Here is a 16987-nt window from a genome sequence, read left to right on the forward strand (position 1 = left end):
GTTCTGATTGGCTGAGAGGCATATCCGGTTAGAGTGAAGAGCCAATCAAATGTGTCGCGCTTCTGTGTTTTGAATCGGAGGGTAGTTTTAACCGACGCCGTTTGTGGTGAGGAGAAACACCGACGTGTGCGCGGATTTTTTTTCTTAAAAAAAGCGAAATAAACTGTCATACCGGCATGGATTTGGACTCTATGAAATATGCAGAATTGCGAAGTCTCGCTAAGGAGCTGGGACTCAAGGCGAACATGAAGGTAATGAAGCGGTACTTTTAAAAATTTGCTTCTAGCGGGGTTATGGTAGACTTACCTTGTATTCGCTAACGGTAGCTGGCTGTTCTCTAACGTCAACGTGTGTTGGGCAGACTACACTCAAATGCATTTTTTCCCGTTTTTTTTTCGGCAACATTAGGCCGACAAACTTCTGAAGGCCATAAAGCAGCATTATCAAGAAGAAAAGAACAAAGAGGCGAAGGAGCAGGTAACTTACTGCTGTTTTGTAATGTATTGGCTTTGTTGTCAGCATCTCATGTGCACAGCGCTAATGCGTTTATGACTGTTCCAGGGGCAAGATATTAATGATGAAGCTCAGGAGAAATCTGAGGTTGTCCTGGATTCAGCTTGCAAGGAAGAAGTTTCCAGCACTACTGGGTTTGTGAACACACGTCGAGGTAAAGGAAAGGGTAACAAGAGAAAAATCTCTGATACTGCGACACCGACTAAAAGCGATGCCAAGATGCCTCCAGTTGCTGCAAAGGTATTATACATTACACTGCATTCAACATAAATACATCTGAAGCACTCTATATCCCTGTGCATAGGGTTGCTTTGCAGCTGTTTAAGTTCTTTGCATTCTGGAGGTTTAAAACCTTTATGCTTATTTTTCTTTTTAAGGATGACACTGAAGCTGATGCACTTACTGCACCTTGCAATGCCAGGGGTGGTAAGAAGAGAAAGGTGTCCTCTACAAACGATAAAGAAAAAAATGAGCCTCCTAAAAAGATCCAGACTGCTGACCGTGAGGAGCAGCAGCTACAGCCTGCCATTAAGGATGAAGCACCAGTGACTGCTGAAACAGGTTAGCAATAGTTGATAAAAGCTGATACACACTTATGTTTTCTTCCTTGGACTTTACGATCATGTACTTTTGCACAAATTTTACCTTTAAAGGTCTGTGTCCAGAAAAGGCACCAAAAGGGGCAAAAGCTGGTAGAATTCCTCGTCTCCAGCAGAAGAGTAAGCCTTTGTTGAAGCCTGTTACCCCCAGTAAGTTTTGTTTGTTCCTCTTTCAATGATATGGTTCTTTTTGTGCTTGATTCAGCAAAAGCTTTTTTGGAGTCTCTGCTATGTACAGCAGAGCCTGTCCTACTTTATTTCAGAGAAATGTGTACATTTTCCTGTTTTCTATAGATGCACAACTATTTTGCTTGAGTAAATAAAACCTTAATCGATTAAAAAGAAAAAACTAACCCCCCCCCCAAAAAAAAAAATGCATAAATAAATCTTTGAATATGTTATACATTTTATTTGTTTATCCAGATTTCAAAAAACTTCACGAGGCTCATTTCAACAAGATGGAGTCCATTGATTCCTATGTTCAGCGGAAGACGAAACAGATGGAGACGTACAGAAATTCAGTGAAGGAATTAAAGGTGCCAAATTATCTTGGCTTAGTTTTATTCAGGAAAAATTAAAGGTAACTTTTACTTGAACTTTGTCTTATTTTTATTTTTTTACCTGTAGAGTCTGTCAGACAAAACTAAACTGCTGCAAGTTGATGGCAAAGATCAAGTGGTAAGCACCACCATCTACTGGTCACCCACATTTGATGTATATATTGATTACTTCTGAAGCACACTAATGACACATGTATATAATCCCACAGAGGGCAAATCCAACTCGTGCTTCCATGTTCAGCCCTGCCCCAGTGAACAAGACACCAGGTGGCAAAAACCGCAGGCACACTGTGCTTTCAGCCACCAAAAAACCTCTTTCAAAGGAGGTCACCTCCTTCAGGCCGTCTGTTCTTTCTACTCGCAGGATCAATGTTCGGTGAGTCACCGTTTTATCCTCTGGCCTTTTGATACAACAAATCTAATGAATTTCTTCGGGATCTGTGTCTTTTAAATGGACAAAAGTACTGAGCCACAGTCTTTTAATTAGCAGTCGGACGTACCGCCCACGGTACATTGGATGGTTTAGGGGACTAATTGGTTACGTACAAAAACTTATCAAAAAAGAAGCTAAACATGTTATATATATTTGGAAAGCTGAGATTCTCGTGATTCGAACGATGTAAAGCATTTCAAGATAGAATCAACATAGCAGGTACAATTAGTGTTTATGTCAGGCTGCCAACATCGAAAAAAAACAATAACAACTAGAAAAATTTGCATTTCCTGCGAAAATGCAGTGTGGATGCCTTAACGGCTGAAGATATCTGCTGAAAAAATTGAAAAAAAAAAAAAAAAAAAAAAGATGCCCTGAGCAGGATTCAAACCTGGCCCTCCTGGTCAAAGGGCAGCTATTTAGCTCACTGAGCCAAACACTTTCTCACAAAGAAAAGGTGGAGAGATTGACAATTGTGCTAGCAGAATTTGGGCAAAAAAAAGGGGGTGAAAATTCTGCTGAAAAGAGTTCAATCAGCAGAATTTCTGCTGAAAAGAGGTGACTGAGCAGAATTCTGCTGAAAAGAGGTTTTTGCTGAAAAAGAGCTGAAAAAGTTTGGATTTGTGCTGAAAAGGGGTTAAAAAAACTGAAAATTTTGCTGAAAAGGGGTGAAAAAGATGAAATTTGTGTTGAAAAGAGTTTAAAAAAAGTTTAACTGTTAAGTGAAAGAAATGTTGCCATAAGCTGGATTTGAACCCAGGCCTCCCAGTCTGAGAACGGATGCTTATCTCACTGAGGTAAAACACAGCTCAGCCCATCATGCAAAATCAGTGACCACATTGATAATGTGTTCCATTCATTTCAATGGTCAAAAGTCATAACACACATCAGCAGAAATAGCAGAATTTTTTAAAGTTTAAATATAGTATTTATGCTAAATAATATTTTTTTCCTGCCAAATCATAGCATTTGTGCTGGAACACAGAAAGTTCTGCCAAATCATACAATTTGTACTAAAACATTATTTATGATTTAGCAGAAACATTGGGACTTGGTAGAAATACTATGATTTACATAAAATACTTTGACTTAGCAGAAGTACTACAATCTAGGAAAAAAGTACTAAAGCATAGCAGAAATTCTATCATTGAGCAGAATTACTAGGATTTAGAAGAAATACTAAGATTTGGCACAAACACTGATGTGGCTCAAGAACCTTTATTATGCAGTTATACTATGATTTGGAAGAAATACTATACTTTGGCACAAATACTATGATTTGGAAGAAATACTATGTTTTAGCACAAATACTATGATTTGGCTCAAATACTACAACTATCCTCGGTCAGAAGGAGAGGCTGACATCCAGGGATTAGATTACCACGAGGTGGAGTTTATTGCGGTCAGATGGATGGTACAGGGAGGTATGGCATACAGTAGGAGGATGTGGAGAGGTGATATGGTGTGGTTTCTATGATTAAGAACAGGGTATGCATTACAACATGCATACAGATTAAAGATTAAGAAAACTGGTAACAAATTCCTCCACTACAAATCAGTCTGATGCCACTTTTTACAGGGTTCCCGTTTACTAAGGCACTACCCAAAAGGCGCCACAAGAGGGCACTCCAACACAAGAGATGACCTATTTACACTGATGCACTTAGTAAACAGCCCCTACTTAGCCACTACATAATACAGTGATATTACAGTATACAAATTCACACAAATACTATGATTTGGCAGAAATACTATGACTGAGTAGTAATACTATAACATAACAGATTTCCTAAAAAAAACTATTAAATTGCAGTAATTCTATGACTTGGCAGAGATACTACGTTTTAGCACAAATACTATAACAACGCAGAAATACTATGACTTAGTAGTAATACTATAACATAACAGTTCAATGTTCTTGCACAAATACCACAATATGGCAGAAATACTATGTTTTAGCACAAATACTGTGATTTGGTATAAATACTATGATTTGGCACACATACTATATTCCGCAGATACACTATAACATAACAGATATTCTACGACTTAGTAGTAATACTATAACATAACAGAATTATTATTTGGGCACAAATACTATGATTTGGCAATAATACTGCATTTTAACACAACTACTGAGATTTAATTGAAATACTATGATTTAGAAGAAATACTATTACTCAATACAAATACGATGCTTTGGGACAAATACTATGTTTTGGTTCCAATACTATGATGTTCAACAAATACTATGATTTGGCACAAGTACTATGATTTAGTACAAATACTATGATTTGGCAGAAATACTATGACTTAGTAGTAATACTATAACATAACAGATATACTATGGTTTTGCAGACATACTATGTTTTTGCACAAATACCATGATTTGGCACAAATGCTATGATTTAGCAGAAATACTATGATTGGGTACAAATACTATGATTTGGCAATAATACTGCGTTTTAACAACAACTACTGAGATTTGATTGAAATACTATGATTTAGAAGAAATACTATGACTCCATACAAATACGATACTTTGGCACAAATACTATGATTTGGCAGAAATACTATGACTTAGTAGTAATACTATAACATAACAGATTTCCTAAAAAAAACTATGAAATTGCAGTAATTCTATGACTTGGCAGAGATACTACGTTTTAGTACAAATACTATAACAATGCAGAAATACTATGACTTAGTAGTAATACTATAACATAACAGTTCAATGTTCTTGCACAAATACCACAATATGGCAGAAATACTATGTTTTACCACAAATACTGTGATTTGGTATAAATACTGCGATTTGGCACACACACTATGATTTGGCAGAAATACTATGCCTTAGTAGTAATACTATAACATAACAGATATACTATGGTTTTGCAGACATACTATGTTTTTGCACAAATACCATGATTTGGCACAAATGCTATGATTTAGCAGAAATACTATGATTGGGTATAAATACTATGATTTGGCACAAGTACTATGATTTAGTACAAATACTATGATTGGGCAGAAGTACCATGTTTCAGTACAAATACTATGATTTGGCAGGAATACTCTGGTTTAGCAGAAATACTGTAATTTGGCATAAATACTATAATTTGGGATAAATACTATGATTTGGCACATATAATATATTCAGCACATATATTATAAAATAACAGAAATGTTTGGCCCCAAAACCATGATTTTGCACAAATACCATGATTTTGCAAAAATACTATGAATTGGCAGAAATACTATGATTTAGCAGAAGTACTAAGATGTAGTAGAAGTACTTTGCTTTAGCAGAAATACTATGATTGAGGAGTAATACCTAAACATAGGAGAAATATTGATACACAGACACACATACACAGACAGTAAAGGGAACAGGAGCTGTTGAGAGTCTGGGCTTGGTATATGTAGGTCAGTTAAATTAGCTGCACCTGCTGTAGTCAGCCCTTACACACGCAGGCACAGAGAGAGGTGTGAGTTTTCTTCAGTGTATTTCTGACATTCAGGATTCCCCTCGAACAAATGGCCATAATTTCCTAACCGTAGAGGCTAGAACGGTCATTCAGGCATCGTTTTATTCAGAAGAGATGGGGGAATCTTCAGGTCTTCATAATTCAGAGATAAAACATAAATTATTAAAGATATATGACTTGTAATACACTGTAACTGAGTAGAGGCGAAGCAAATACTGCCTTGACTTGCGCTCAAACAACCTTTGGTAACTCTAAATCTATATGGAGCATCAAAATCATTCTTTCACCGTAAGAAACAGCAGGCTTTGGTGAACAGTCATGGAAATTTTCAGGGCTCTGTGGAAATCCATCAAAAAGATATGACGAGAGAAAAAAGTGGTTCATTTCCAGAGATTGAAATCTGAGCGAGGGACAAATTTCCTACCCTCAAACAAGTCCAACTCATTTCAGAATGGTAATAGGTGAGAAAGAAATTCTTGAATTGTGAGCGTCAGGAGTGTCTGAACATATACGGGGACAAGCCTCATGTCTTAACTTCGCTTCGTTAAGGAGATATGACAATTTGAAAATGCCTCTCATTAGAGAAATCCAGCGGTGATTTTGAACAAACTCTCCATTGAGTTTATATGGAGAGTTTTCTGACTTTGTGTTACTCTGAGGAGATTTGCAAAATATCTATGAGTCCCACAACAATGATAGTGACATTTTCTGAAAGCCAGCAAAAATACCTACGTTTTGATGTATAATTTGTGGGGCTTGAGTGGAAATTGAGCGAGTAGCAAGAAGTTGTTTGGACATGAAGAGAAAATTCAAACAGTTTCACTGTCCCCTCTGAGTTAATTGCATAGCAACCATAGCAACGCATGTATTTTCTGAAAAATCACAATTTTGCAACTGAAAACTCAAAGAGGGATAAGATTAAAACGGTAGAAGATCTGAAAAAGCTGAATCATACAGGAATAGCCAAATCATTTGAGAACATTTTAAAGTTTGAATGGAGTTTCTAGGTGAAAGTATGAGGCAGTAGTTAAGTTTCAAAGACAAGAAAGTTTTAGCAGAATTGTGGAAGTTTCCCATTCATTTCAATGGGACAAATTAAAGGAAAAAAGTGTAATATTTTAAAAAGTATAATAGTAATAAACACCAAAAGTCATAGCCGGCATTAGCAGAAAGAGCAGAACAGTTTAGAGTTTGAACGGTGAAAATAGCACAAAAATTGTGGAAGTAGATCCACGGCAAAAAGTGTACGGAAACACCCGGAATAATAACTAGAAAGATTTGCATTTCCTGCGAAAATGCAGTGTGGATGCTTTAAAGCTGAAGCTGTATGCAAAAACTAGCTGAAAAAGCTGAAAAGTTGCAGAAATTGTAAAAACTTTGCAGAAGCAAAGGAACTTTGCTAAAATGGAATAACTTAGCAGAACTGCAATATCTTAGAGGAAACATAATACTTGGCAGAAATACAATAGCATAGCAGAACTTAGCAGAAATATTGTAACTTACCAGAAACATGATAACTTCTCAAAAATACAAGAATTTAGGAGAAATAGTATAAGATAACAGAAAGAATATATTTAGCCAAAAATACTTAAGCATTACAGAAACACTATGATTTAGAAAAATAGTACAACAGAGCAGAAATACTGTGATTTACCAGAGACACTGTGATGAACTATGAATATTGTAATTTTAAATCAATACTATGTTTTAGCACAAATACTATAATTTGACAGAAATACTGTATTTAGCACAAATCTTATAAAATAGCAGAAATAGTATGATTTAGCACAATAGTAATAACTTAAACAGAAAAATTGGAAAAGCAAAATGGACAGCTGAAAAAATGCTGAACATGCTAAGGGTCCCTCAAATATACTTGTTAAATGAAAAAAATTGGCAAAAAAAATATAACAGCCACACAATCACAAATATGGACACATATGGAAACACACATGCACAGAGAGACACACACACAAGATCCAATTCAGTCAACCAGTCTAAATATATTGAATTTGAATCTTACAATGAGATCATCCCATAAAAAGGCTTCCTCTCTCTCTCTCTCTCTCTCTCTCTCTCTCTCTCTCTCACACTCACACTCACACTCACACACACACACACACACAGAGAGAGAGAGAAATAAGTTTCTAGCTCAGTCAAGCAGCCTTGGAGCTGCTGAATTTGAATCCACCAATCAGAGAGCCTGTGCACTTTTTCCCGCCAAAACAGGTGCACGCAGCACAGAGACGCACAGGATTATTGCAGTCTATTTCTCATAATGACGACTCCCCTCAAACAAATGACCATAATTTCCTAACCGTAGGGGCTAGAACGGTCATTCTTACACCGTTTTGTTCAGAAGAGATGGGGGAATCTTAAAGTGTTGACAATTTATCATTAAAATATGAATTATTAAAGATAATTGACTTCTAATGCACCATAACTGAGTAGAGCAAAGCAAAAACTGCCTTGACTTGCCCTCAAACAACGCTTTCTAACTCTAAATCTATTTGGAGTATCAATATCATTCTTTCACCGTAAGAGACAGCAGGCTTTGGTGAACAATCATGGAAATTTTCAGGTCTCTGTGGAAATCCATTAAAAAGATATGACGAGAGAAAAAAGTGGTTCATTTCCAGAGTTTGAAATCTGAAGAAATCTGAGCGAAGGACGAATTTCCTACCCTCAAACAAGTCTAACTCATTTCAGAACGGTAATAGGTGAGAAAATAATTCTTGAATTGTGAGCGTCAGGAGTGTCTGAAGATATACTGGGACAAGCCTTATGTCTTAACTTTGCTTCGTTAAGGAGATATGACGATTCGAATATGCCTCTCATTACAGAAATCAAGCGGTGATTTTGAACAAGCTCTCCATTGACTTTCTATGGAGAGTTTTGCGACTTTGTGTTGGTCTGAGGAGATTTGCCAAAATTCTATAAATCCCACAACAATGATAGTGACATTCTCGGAAACCCAGCAAAAATACCTACGTTTTGATGTATAATTTGTGGAAGTTGAGTGAAGATTGAGCAAGTAGCAAGAAGTTGTTCGGACATGAAGAGAAGACTGCAAAACCTTCAGTGGCACACTGGAAGCCAAGTGCATAGCAACCATAACAACGCATGTATTTTGTGAAAAATCACAATTTTGCAACTGAAAACTTTAAGAGGCATAAAGGTAAAACGGTAAAAGATTTGAAAAAGCTGAATCATACCTGAATAGCCCAATAATTTGAGAACATTTTAAAGTTTGAATGGTTGTTCTACGTGAAAATATGAGGAAGTAGTTAAGTTTCAGAAACAAGCAAATTTTAGCAGAATTGCAGAAGTTTCCCATTCATTTCAATGGGACAAATTAAGCTTAATATTTTAAAAAGTATAATAGTGAAAAATACCAAAAGACATAGCAGGAATTAGCAGAAATAGCAGAATATTTTAAAATTTGAACGGTGAAAATCGGCTGAAAATTGTGGAAGTAGTTAAGTGCCAAAAAGTGTACGGAAGTCCCAAGAGGAACTCAATAGTGTGGATGCTTAAAGCATCCACACAATAAAGAAGAAAGAGAAACAGGATCTCAATAGTGTGGATGCCTATTAAGGCATCCACACAATAAGGTCTGTACTCACATATAAAGCACCTGTTAGTCCACTGGTTCATAATATTCCAACAAAAACGGTGTAGTTAGACTGCCAAGAGTCCAGGCAATCCAAATCAGTCCAATATTTAGTCTCTGAGACATTTATATGTTGATAAACATCCACTGAATGTAATAGTATTGTTTCAAAGTAGCCGGCGAATAATCCTATTTTCGGTGCTTCCTGAAGCATTAGCAGCTCTTGACATGTAAATATTCCGGGTATTTTGATCTCAAAATGGCCGCTGACCTCTGCACTTTCGATTGACACCTCATTTGAACCAATGGGTGCTTCACACAGGTGTGAACAAGCAGCGATAGCCAAACACAGCTGGTGGTCAGCGGTCTGGCCAGCCCCCCTTTGATGGGCAGTAACTTCTTCCAATTGTGGCAGAGTGTCAAAATGATTGGCGTATCAGATAGCCAATGATCTTTAAAGAAGATTGATATGCAGCTTAAGGGGGAGGACACTTGTTTTTCCCCTTTTATTTGCATGCGCAAAAGGTTTTTGTCACTCGTGCGCTTTTGCGTAAACTTTCATAGCGACGACAGCGTCTGTGTTCATACAGCATTTTGAGAGAACTTGCGACCAAAGGAGCTTTGTAAGTACAAAATGGCAAAGAGGAAAACTTACTTCTCACTGGAAGAAGTCCTCGAACAATGCACTCGGCGTGACAGTGATCAGTCGGAGGAAGATATTTCCGAAGAAGACAGTGATGTTTCCTTTGTTGACTCGGTAGCAGAGGATATTTTTTTGGATGGAGGAGACGCTACTCTCGACATGTAAGTGTTTATTATATCATACAATGATATTACTGTTTGTATGTGTGCCTTTGTGTGTGTGTGCGCCTTTGTGTGTGTGCGCGCCTGCTCCTCTGTGTGTTTGATGCGTTTTTACTAACTCCTGCTGTGTTTATATTGTTTGTTTGTGTGTGTGCATCTTTGTGTTTTGATTGTGTTCTTACTAACTCACGTCGTGTGTCTTTATATAATGTGTGTGTGTGTATATATATATATTGTGTGTGTTTTGAGGTGTTCCTGCTAACTTATATCGTTGTTGTTTTTTTTGTATATCACAGACAATCATCAGAATCAGATGAACTATGGGAGCCAGCCAGTAAAAAGACAAGTACAGAGGAACACGATGACAGCATTTCGTCAGAAGAGGAGCCACATCCTTCCACTTTCCAAAGAGTTTCTGGAAGCAGAAGGCCAAGAGGGAGGGGAAGAGGAAGAGGGAGAACTGGCAGCAGTCAAGCTGAGATGCCAGCCAGTACATCTGAAGAGGGATGGAATGATACAGATGCTCCAGACATAATACCACCACAGCCCACCTTCAGGCCCATCAAATCACCAGGACCTCAGATCATACCTACAGCTTCATACACACTTTTACAGCTTTTTCAACTTTATTTCACAAACTCCATGTTGCTGACAATAATTAAAAACACAAATGACTTTGGATCAACATGCCACAAGCCCTCTAACCCATGGATTGACTTGACTTTACAGGACATGTATGCTTTTATGGCCATGGTGATTTATATGGGTCTGGTCAAACTCCCTGCAATCACTGATTACTGGCGAGGTAGTAAACTGTACAGCCTTCCATTCCCTAAAAAAATAATGTCTGGTAAGAAGTTTCAAAGGATCTGCCGCTCCCTTCAACTAAGCAGTTTGGAGGACAATGCTGCTAATGAGCAGAGAAGAGGTACGGCAGATTTTGACCGTCTCTGCAAAATAAAACCATTATACACGGAGATGAGGGAGGTCTGTAAAATAAACTATAACCCTGGCCAAGAAATTTCCATTGACGAGCGAATGGTTGCCTCCAAAGCACGTATTGGAATAAAGCAATACATGAAAAATAAGCCTGTTCGCTGGGGATACAAACTTTTTGTTTTGGCAGATTCGAGCAACGGATATACATGGGACTTTTTCGTGTATGAAGGGAAGCTGCAGGGAAACAGTGGCAAGGGACTAAGTTATGAATCCGTGATGGAGCTTATCGATACACGGTTGCTTGGCACAGGATACAAACTTTTTGTAGATAATTTTTATAGTAGTCCCTCCCTTTTCTGTGACCTCCTTCAGAAGAGGATCTGGGCATGTGGAACAATACGAACAAATACAATTGGATTTCCAAAAACCAAAAAAAATTGCCTGGACTCTAAATCTCCCCGTGGCAGCATAAGATGGATCCGAAAGGACTCCCTTCTCTTCGTTCAGTGGCGAGACACAAGGGATGTGTTCCTGTGCTCAACCCTCCACACAGCCCATGCTGGGGACACTGTTCAAAGGAGAGTTAGAGATGCAGATGGACACTGGGTGCTGAAAGACATCTCTGTTCCACCAGCAGTGAAGGAGTATAATCGGTATGTATTTTATATTCAACAATCTATATAACTATTATGTTATTTATTTTGTTTTTTGGAAATCCAATTTTGTTTGTTCTTGTTATTCAATTCTGTTTGTTCTTGTTTTTTCTGTCAATGCAGGTGCATGGGTGGGGTGGACCACTCCGATGCCTTGATAAACTACTATAAAGTCATCCACAAGACTCAGAGGTGGTATAAGACATTTTTTTATCATTTTCTGGACATTGCTATTGTGAATGCCTTCCTGCTTCACAAGAGCATCACAAAGGGTAAAGGAGAGGTACCCATGCACCAAAAGGCTTTTCGGGAGACACTTATTGAGGAGCTGGCAGCGGCAGCTGGCAGCCTTGCTCCATCGCCCGCACCATCACCCTCTCCAAACAGAGCACATCACAAGCCTGTGCATATCAGTGGACACAGCACCACAGGTCGTCTGAGGTGCAGACACTGCCAGGCAAAGACACCAGTAAAGTGCTCCTCCTGTGATGTGCCTTTGTGCTTTTTGCCAAGTCGAGATTGTTATAAAGACTGGCATGATGCCAATGATCTCTAAAAAATATAATTGTAAAAATACATTTGTGTGAAAAACTATATATATATTTATACACCCACAGATGCATATACATAATGTGTATATATAGTGAGTTTTAATGCCATAATACTTTTTTTTCCCTTTACATTTGTTTCGAAATTGAAAAAAAAAACACTGTATAATGTTTATGCTCCTGTAATTTTGTAAAGTATTGACAATAAATCTGGATGTAAGAATAGCTCTGAGTGTAACCTTTAATTAGAGACCAAAATTAGGACTGTACATAAAAGCATTCAAGAATTACAGCCTTTTATGTGTTGATTGTTACAAAGGGCCATTTGGAGTCTCCAAGTGGCCTTTTTTGGGTAGCGCCTATACATAGACCTAAATAAACTTGCATAGAACACTCATTTTCTAAGATATTGTTATCAAATTTGAATTGTGGCTTGGTAAGGCTTCATGCTTTGATCCTGTTGTGTTTTCCAGCTAATACCTCACAAGGTAGGCATCTGCATGCATTCCTTACAAAAAAAAACTTGGGCGGATTTTTTTTTCTCTCTTTTTTAGTGTGTTCAAAGTTCTATTACTCAATAGCAGTATGACATAAAGTGATTCTGACACCTCAGGAACAAACTACAGATTGTCTCCTTTCAAAAGAGACCAAAACCATGCATATACTCCAAATGGTTCAAGAGCAGCATGCAATTTATTTTGGATATGCCTTTTTCACAAATTTTAGGCAAAATTTGTAGGACTGCTAAGGGGTTAATCTTCTCATTAGTTATCAATCACTTTCGCACAGGTGTATAAAACTTATGACTTAGCGATGCAGTCTCTGTTTGCAAACACTTGTTAAATAATGGTTCATTCTAAAGGATAAACCTGAATTCAAGAGTGGATATTCCAAAATAAACTTTAAGTGGTATTGCAAAGTGGAAACATTCAAATTTAAGTTTTGTATTAAATCTAATGCTTTAATGAGAACTGTCTACATACAGGTTCTCAGAAGCTACTCATGACAATGAATATAAAAGGTCACTGGTGAAGACACCTGCACGCATGTCACCCTGCGTGGCTTCCAGCACCCCGCAGAAACCGACTGCCAATGGATTAAAGCCCAGCAGTGTCAAAACTGCATCGTTCTCTGCAACAAAAACTCCAGGTACTTTGGCCTTTCAACCCTTGGAATGATATATTTGAAGTATGTTTCTAAAAAGTAGATGATTATGTTTTGGTTTTTTTTTTTGGTTTTTTTTCCCCCCCCCCTCTGAAAGGACCATTTGTTTTCACTGGCAACACAAGCACTTCAACAACGCCTGGCACAAACAAGAAACCCAGCTTTGACCTGAAGGCGAGTCTGTCACGTCCCCTCACCTACAAGCCTCATAAAGGTATAAAAATGTTCTCATTTTCCCTGTTCGTGTGAAACACCATTTGATTGGACAAGATGTAGCATTGAGTTATTTATTTTATACATAGGTAAACTGAAGCCATTTGAAGATGTCAAAGAAAACACGGCCATGAACAAGTCTGTCTCAAATCCGCACCAGGAAGCTTACAAACAGCACAAAGTCCAGTCAAGGTAGGTTTTTAATTGATGCTGAAAATTCTCCCATTGCAGTTGGCTCATGCCACATCTCTGAATATCTTTATTCTTATTTTAGGCAGGGCAGGAGAGCAAAGCAGATACAAGATCGGAAGCAGAAGAAAGAAAGTATGCTTGGGGCAAGAAGAGGCCTTGTCATGGCATAAAATATTGTGCCTGCTTGGGGCCGTTTGTAAACCCTGTTGAAGTGTAAATATTTCATTGTCTGCAGCTTCAGTTTCAGCATTTTGTAGCCCCTATAGAAAAGTAGTAGAAGCTTACATATACTGTCCAGCGTCTTTGAGGTTCAAATCCTGCATTTCTTTTAAATACTTTTAGCTCAAACGCTAATACCTTTTTTTAAAAGGATATTTTGATGTGATATAAGTCTGTCCTGTTTTGCTGCATTTTGAAACTACTAATTAAAAATTTCATTTGCTTTATTACTTTGCTAGAATTGAGGCACTCATAAGACCCAAGATCTTGTCTTTTTATATTTGTTCTATTGTGGTATTTAATACATAATTTAATAATAAACGGTCTGCACAAGTCATTAATATTAATAGTTTGAAATCTATAATGACATTACAGAAATGGTGTCAATATAAGTTCAAATTTTTCCCAACAGTCTGACTGCAGCATTAACCGTTCTTAGACTTCTGGGTTCCTCTTGTATGCTTCATAGGCAAACTCCTCTGTGTGTGCATAATCTTTGCAAACACCAATGAAATCAATTTCAAGCTGGAATGGGCCATCAGCTTTGTCTCCCAAAGTAAACCCAATGGTGTTAACCTGTAAATACAAATATGAAAAACAATGTGAAGGCCACAAGCTAAAAAGGGATTAGGGTAATGATACATCAGTTTTATCATCACTTTGTGAGGGAATTTTTCTTTGCACTACCTTGTCCAGCCAGACAGGATGCTGGTCATCTTGTACCCTCCCTCGATGTGTAAGGAAGAACTTGGAGAAAGGTATCTGCAGAAGAGCATTTGAAGTCAGGCTGATCAACGTATTTGATACTATCATGCCTCTTAAACAGACCTATATAGATTTATTAAATAATTTTACTTTAAAAAAAAAAAAAAAAAACAAACTTCACCTTAACATCCTGCCAGTAGGGCCCTCCTCTGGTATATAGGAAATAACAGTATATGTCATCCTTCTGGTGAGAGAAGTATGTTTCTGCTGAGACGTTAATCATCCATGGGCGACCATCACCACGTACACGTAATTGCAGAGTGTTAAAACTGCTCCAATCATGGTGTTTTTTTCTATCAAAGGAAGCCTAGAAGACACAAAAGACTTGGAAATTGGCATTTACGTAAACTTTCATTGATAAACTGCAATGGGGGAACCCCCTCCTCCCCTCTGCATCCATCCTATATTATGTTCTAAATGAAAAGTAATCACGGGAGGGAGACTAATCTCTCTCTGCGCTACTGAATTCAACAAAAACATGGTATCCAGCAGTTAACACTAACCAGAGGCTGCTTTGAGCGCATAGTGCAGTATCCACTGTAGCGTGTTTCTCCATCTCGTGGGGGAGTAGAGCTCAGTGTCCCGTACAGAAAACAGGTATTATTGTTCCTTCCCAGCTTCAGGTAAGCTTCACTATGGCCTCCAATCTCACGATCAGAGGACACCGTCCACTCCCTCAGGCTCTCTGGACCTCTGAACTCCCATACAACTCTGTTCTGCTCCAGCATGTGCTCAACAATCGGTTTACCCTCAGGGCCAACCCAGCGGTCGGTAAACTCCTTTTTTAGGAGTGTGAAATGTTTCTTTATCCCCTCCAAACCTTTTGAGAAATTAAAGTTAATCTTTTGCCAGGCAAACTTGGTCTTTTTGGGCTGGCCAGGTCGTCTGTATTCACCCTGGATCACAGCTCTTTTGGGCACAGTGAGAGGAATGATGGAGGGGAGAAGCGGCTGGTGGTGGAGGATTGTGCTCAGCAGCCTCCCAGAAGGGAGGTGTGTGATCCTCGGCAGGGACATTTCAACGCTGATCTGCAGGTTTCACTGCTGAGATACAAAACAGAGTAACAGAGTCAAAATGAATATAAATAAGAATATGTTTCTCAAAAACAAAATAATGGCCTGACACACTTAAAACAATATTTATATCGTTTTGTATAATTATCCAATAGAGGGCATTTAAAATGTCCCACTTCAAACAACTATATTTATGTAGAAAAATGAAAGGTTTCTTGTTTGAATTATGTGTTCATGGGTTTTCTTTACGTATAATCCCATTTTCACACTTGCTCACATATCGGCAAGTGTGAGCAGAAGTTTTGGCAGTTTGCTGGTCTGGAGCATTCACATGTGTGTAAACACAATGCTGATGAAAAATGACATTAGCAAAGATCATAAAGAGGTTTCTGGAAGGGTTTTACAACGCGAAAAATTATTCACAACAGGGAAAACATTAAAGACAGAGAAATTCAACCCAAGACACTTACTAGAATAGGGAGGGGCATTTCTATAATCACACTCCCACTCTCACTTCTTAATTCGATCACCTGACTCCAGGTTGTTTCGGGAGAGGTCATGAGGAGGTTTACTTACTTTTTTCTGTCTACACAGTTGGTGAATAAAGACTGTTACCTCTAAGTCCTTAGAATTAAAATTGATTGCGTGCTATTCGTTTAGAATGACTGTCAGATACATTTCGAATTATATTTGTCTAAACACACAAATTAATCAAAAGCTTAACCATACTGGAATGATTGAAACTGTTTACTTCGTGGAAAGAATTACATGACGTAAACTACAGTTAATAACTTAACACAGTGTAAACTGTTTACATTTACCTTGACCACGATGTAGAAGCAAATGTCTCGTAGATACATCAGGGCTTGTTTGGGTTAGGTTTCATCATACACTATGCTATGAGGTACAAAAGAATATATAGACTGCCGGTGTACGCTGTCCTAGTAAAAATAGGTAAACCAACACGACTGAAATTCCTTCAGCAAACCTTCGACCAGAAATGTCACTGAATGAGCCACAAGGTAATCACTCAACACAGCTTCCGTGCATCAAAGATTACTGTCCTGACTCCTGTACTCATATATGGTTCCTCTCTCTGCTAACTGTATATGCTCTTATATCCAGCGGTTCCGTTTCTGCGGTATGTTCTTTGGTTGAATCTTCGTATTTAATACACAGGGACCAAGAACAGAAATTTTTGTTATATCTCACTTAAACATGTTTTCGTCAATCAAGCTGGTAATACAGGCGCGCATGCGCAGTGCCGCCTT

General features: G+C 38.1%; 2 protein-coding genes across 3 annotated transcripts; one reads left to right on the top strand and one right to left on the bottom strand.

Moving 5' to 3' along the window:
* Positions 1 to 73: 73 nt before the first annotated feature.
* On the top strand, positions 74 to 14201 carry nusap1 (nucleolar and spindle associated protein 1). Its single transcript, XM_085391802.1, has 12 exons — positions 74 to 251; positions 409 to 477; positions 562 to 753; positions 891 to 1074; positions 1167 to 1262; positions 1536 to 1648; positions 1740 to 1790; positions 1882 to 2048; positions 13136 to 13299; positions 13412 to 13528; positions 13617 to 13719; positions 13802 to 14201. The coding sequence occupies exons 1-12, from the start codon at positions 177 to 179 to the stop codon at positions 13887 to 13889; spliced, it is 1419 nt and encodes a 472-aa protein (XP_085247928.1). The 5' UTR covers positions 74 to 176; the 3' UTR covers positions 13890 to 14201.
* On the bottom strand, positions 13715 to 16876 carry ndufaf1 (NADH:ubiquinone oxidoreductase complex assembly factor 1). Of its 2 annotated transcripts, none has more exons than XM_085391804.1 (5): positions 16538 to 16876; positions 15207 to 15743; positions 14825 to 15010; positions 14626 to 14700; positions 13715 to 14514 (listed from the first exon to the last, which is right to left on the bottom strand). In XM_085391804.1, the coding sequence occupies exons 2-5, from the start codon at positions 15717 to 15719 to the stop codon at positions 14374 to 14376; spliced, it is 915 nt and encodes a 304-aa protein (XP_085247930.1). In that variant the 5' UTR covers positions 15720 to 15743; positions 16538 to 16876; the 3' UTR covers positions 13715 to 14373. The 2 variants fall into 2 exon arrangements, with proteins under 2 accessions (XP_085247930.1, XP_085247929.1); XM_085391803.1 differs by having other exon boundaries at positions 15207 to 15746.
* Between the last annotated feature and the right edge of the window lie 111 nt (positions 16877 to 16987).

Source organism: Rhamphochromis longiceps, linkage group LG19, assembly GCF_057381845.1.
Source record: "Rhamphochromis longiceps isolate RC_006_pf linkage group LG19, R_longiceps_female_GT1.1, whole genome shotgun sequence".
Lineage (NCBI taxonomy): Eukaryota > Metazoa > Chordata > Actinopteri > Cichliformes > Cichlidae > Rhamphochromis > Rhamphochromis longiceps.

What these genes read in the sequence shown, in the direction of transcription:
- nusap1 (XM_085391802.1), top strand. Translation starts at nt 177, where the DNA reads ATGGATTTGGACTCTATGAAATATGCAGAATTGCGAAGTCTCGCTAAG. An exon ending in ACCAGTGACTGCTGAAACAG is followed by an intron (nt 1,075 to 1,166) that starts GTTAGCAATAGT and finishes TTACCTTTAAAG; the next exon opens with GTCTGTGTCCAGAAAAGGCA. An exon ending in CTCTGCAACAAAAACTCCAG is followed by an intron (nt 13,300 to 13,411) that starts GTACTTTGGCCT and finishes CCCCTCTGAAAG; the next exon opens with GACCATTTGTTTTCACTGGC.
- ndufaf1 (XM_085391804.1), bottom strand. Translation starts at nt 15,719, where the DNA reads ATGTCCCTGCCGAGGATCACACACCTCCCTTCTGGGAGGCTGCTGAGC. An exon ending in TGCGCTCAAAGCAGCCTCTG is followed by an intron (nt 15,011 to 15,206) that starts GTTAGTGTTAAC and finishes TGTGTCTTCTAG; the next exon opens with GCTTCCTTTGATAGAAAAAA. An exon ending in CCTACTGGCAGGATGTTAAG is followed by an intron (nt 14,701 to 14,824) that starts GTGAAGTTTGTT and finishes GCTCTTCTGCAG; the next exon opens with ATACCTTTCTCCAAGTTCTT.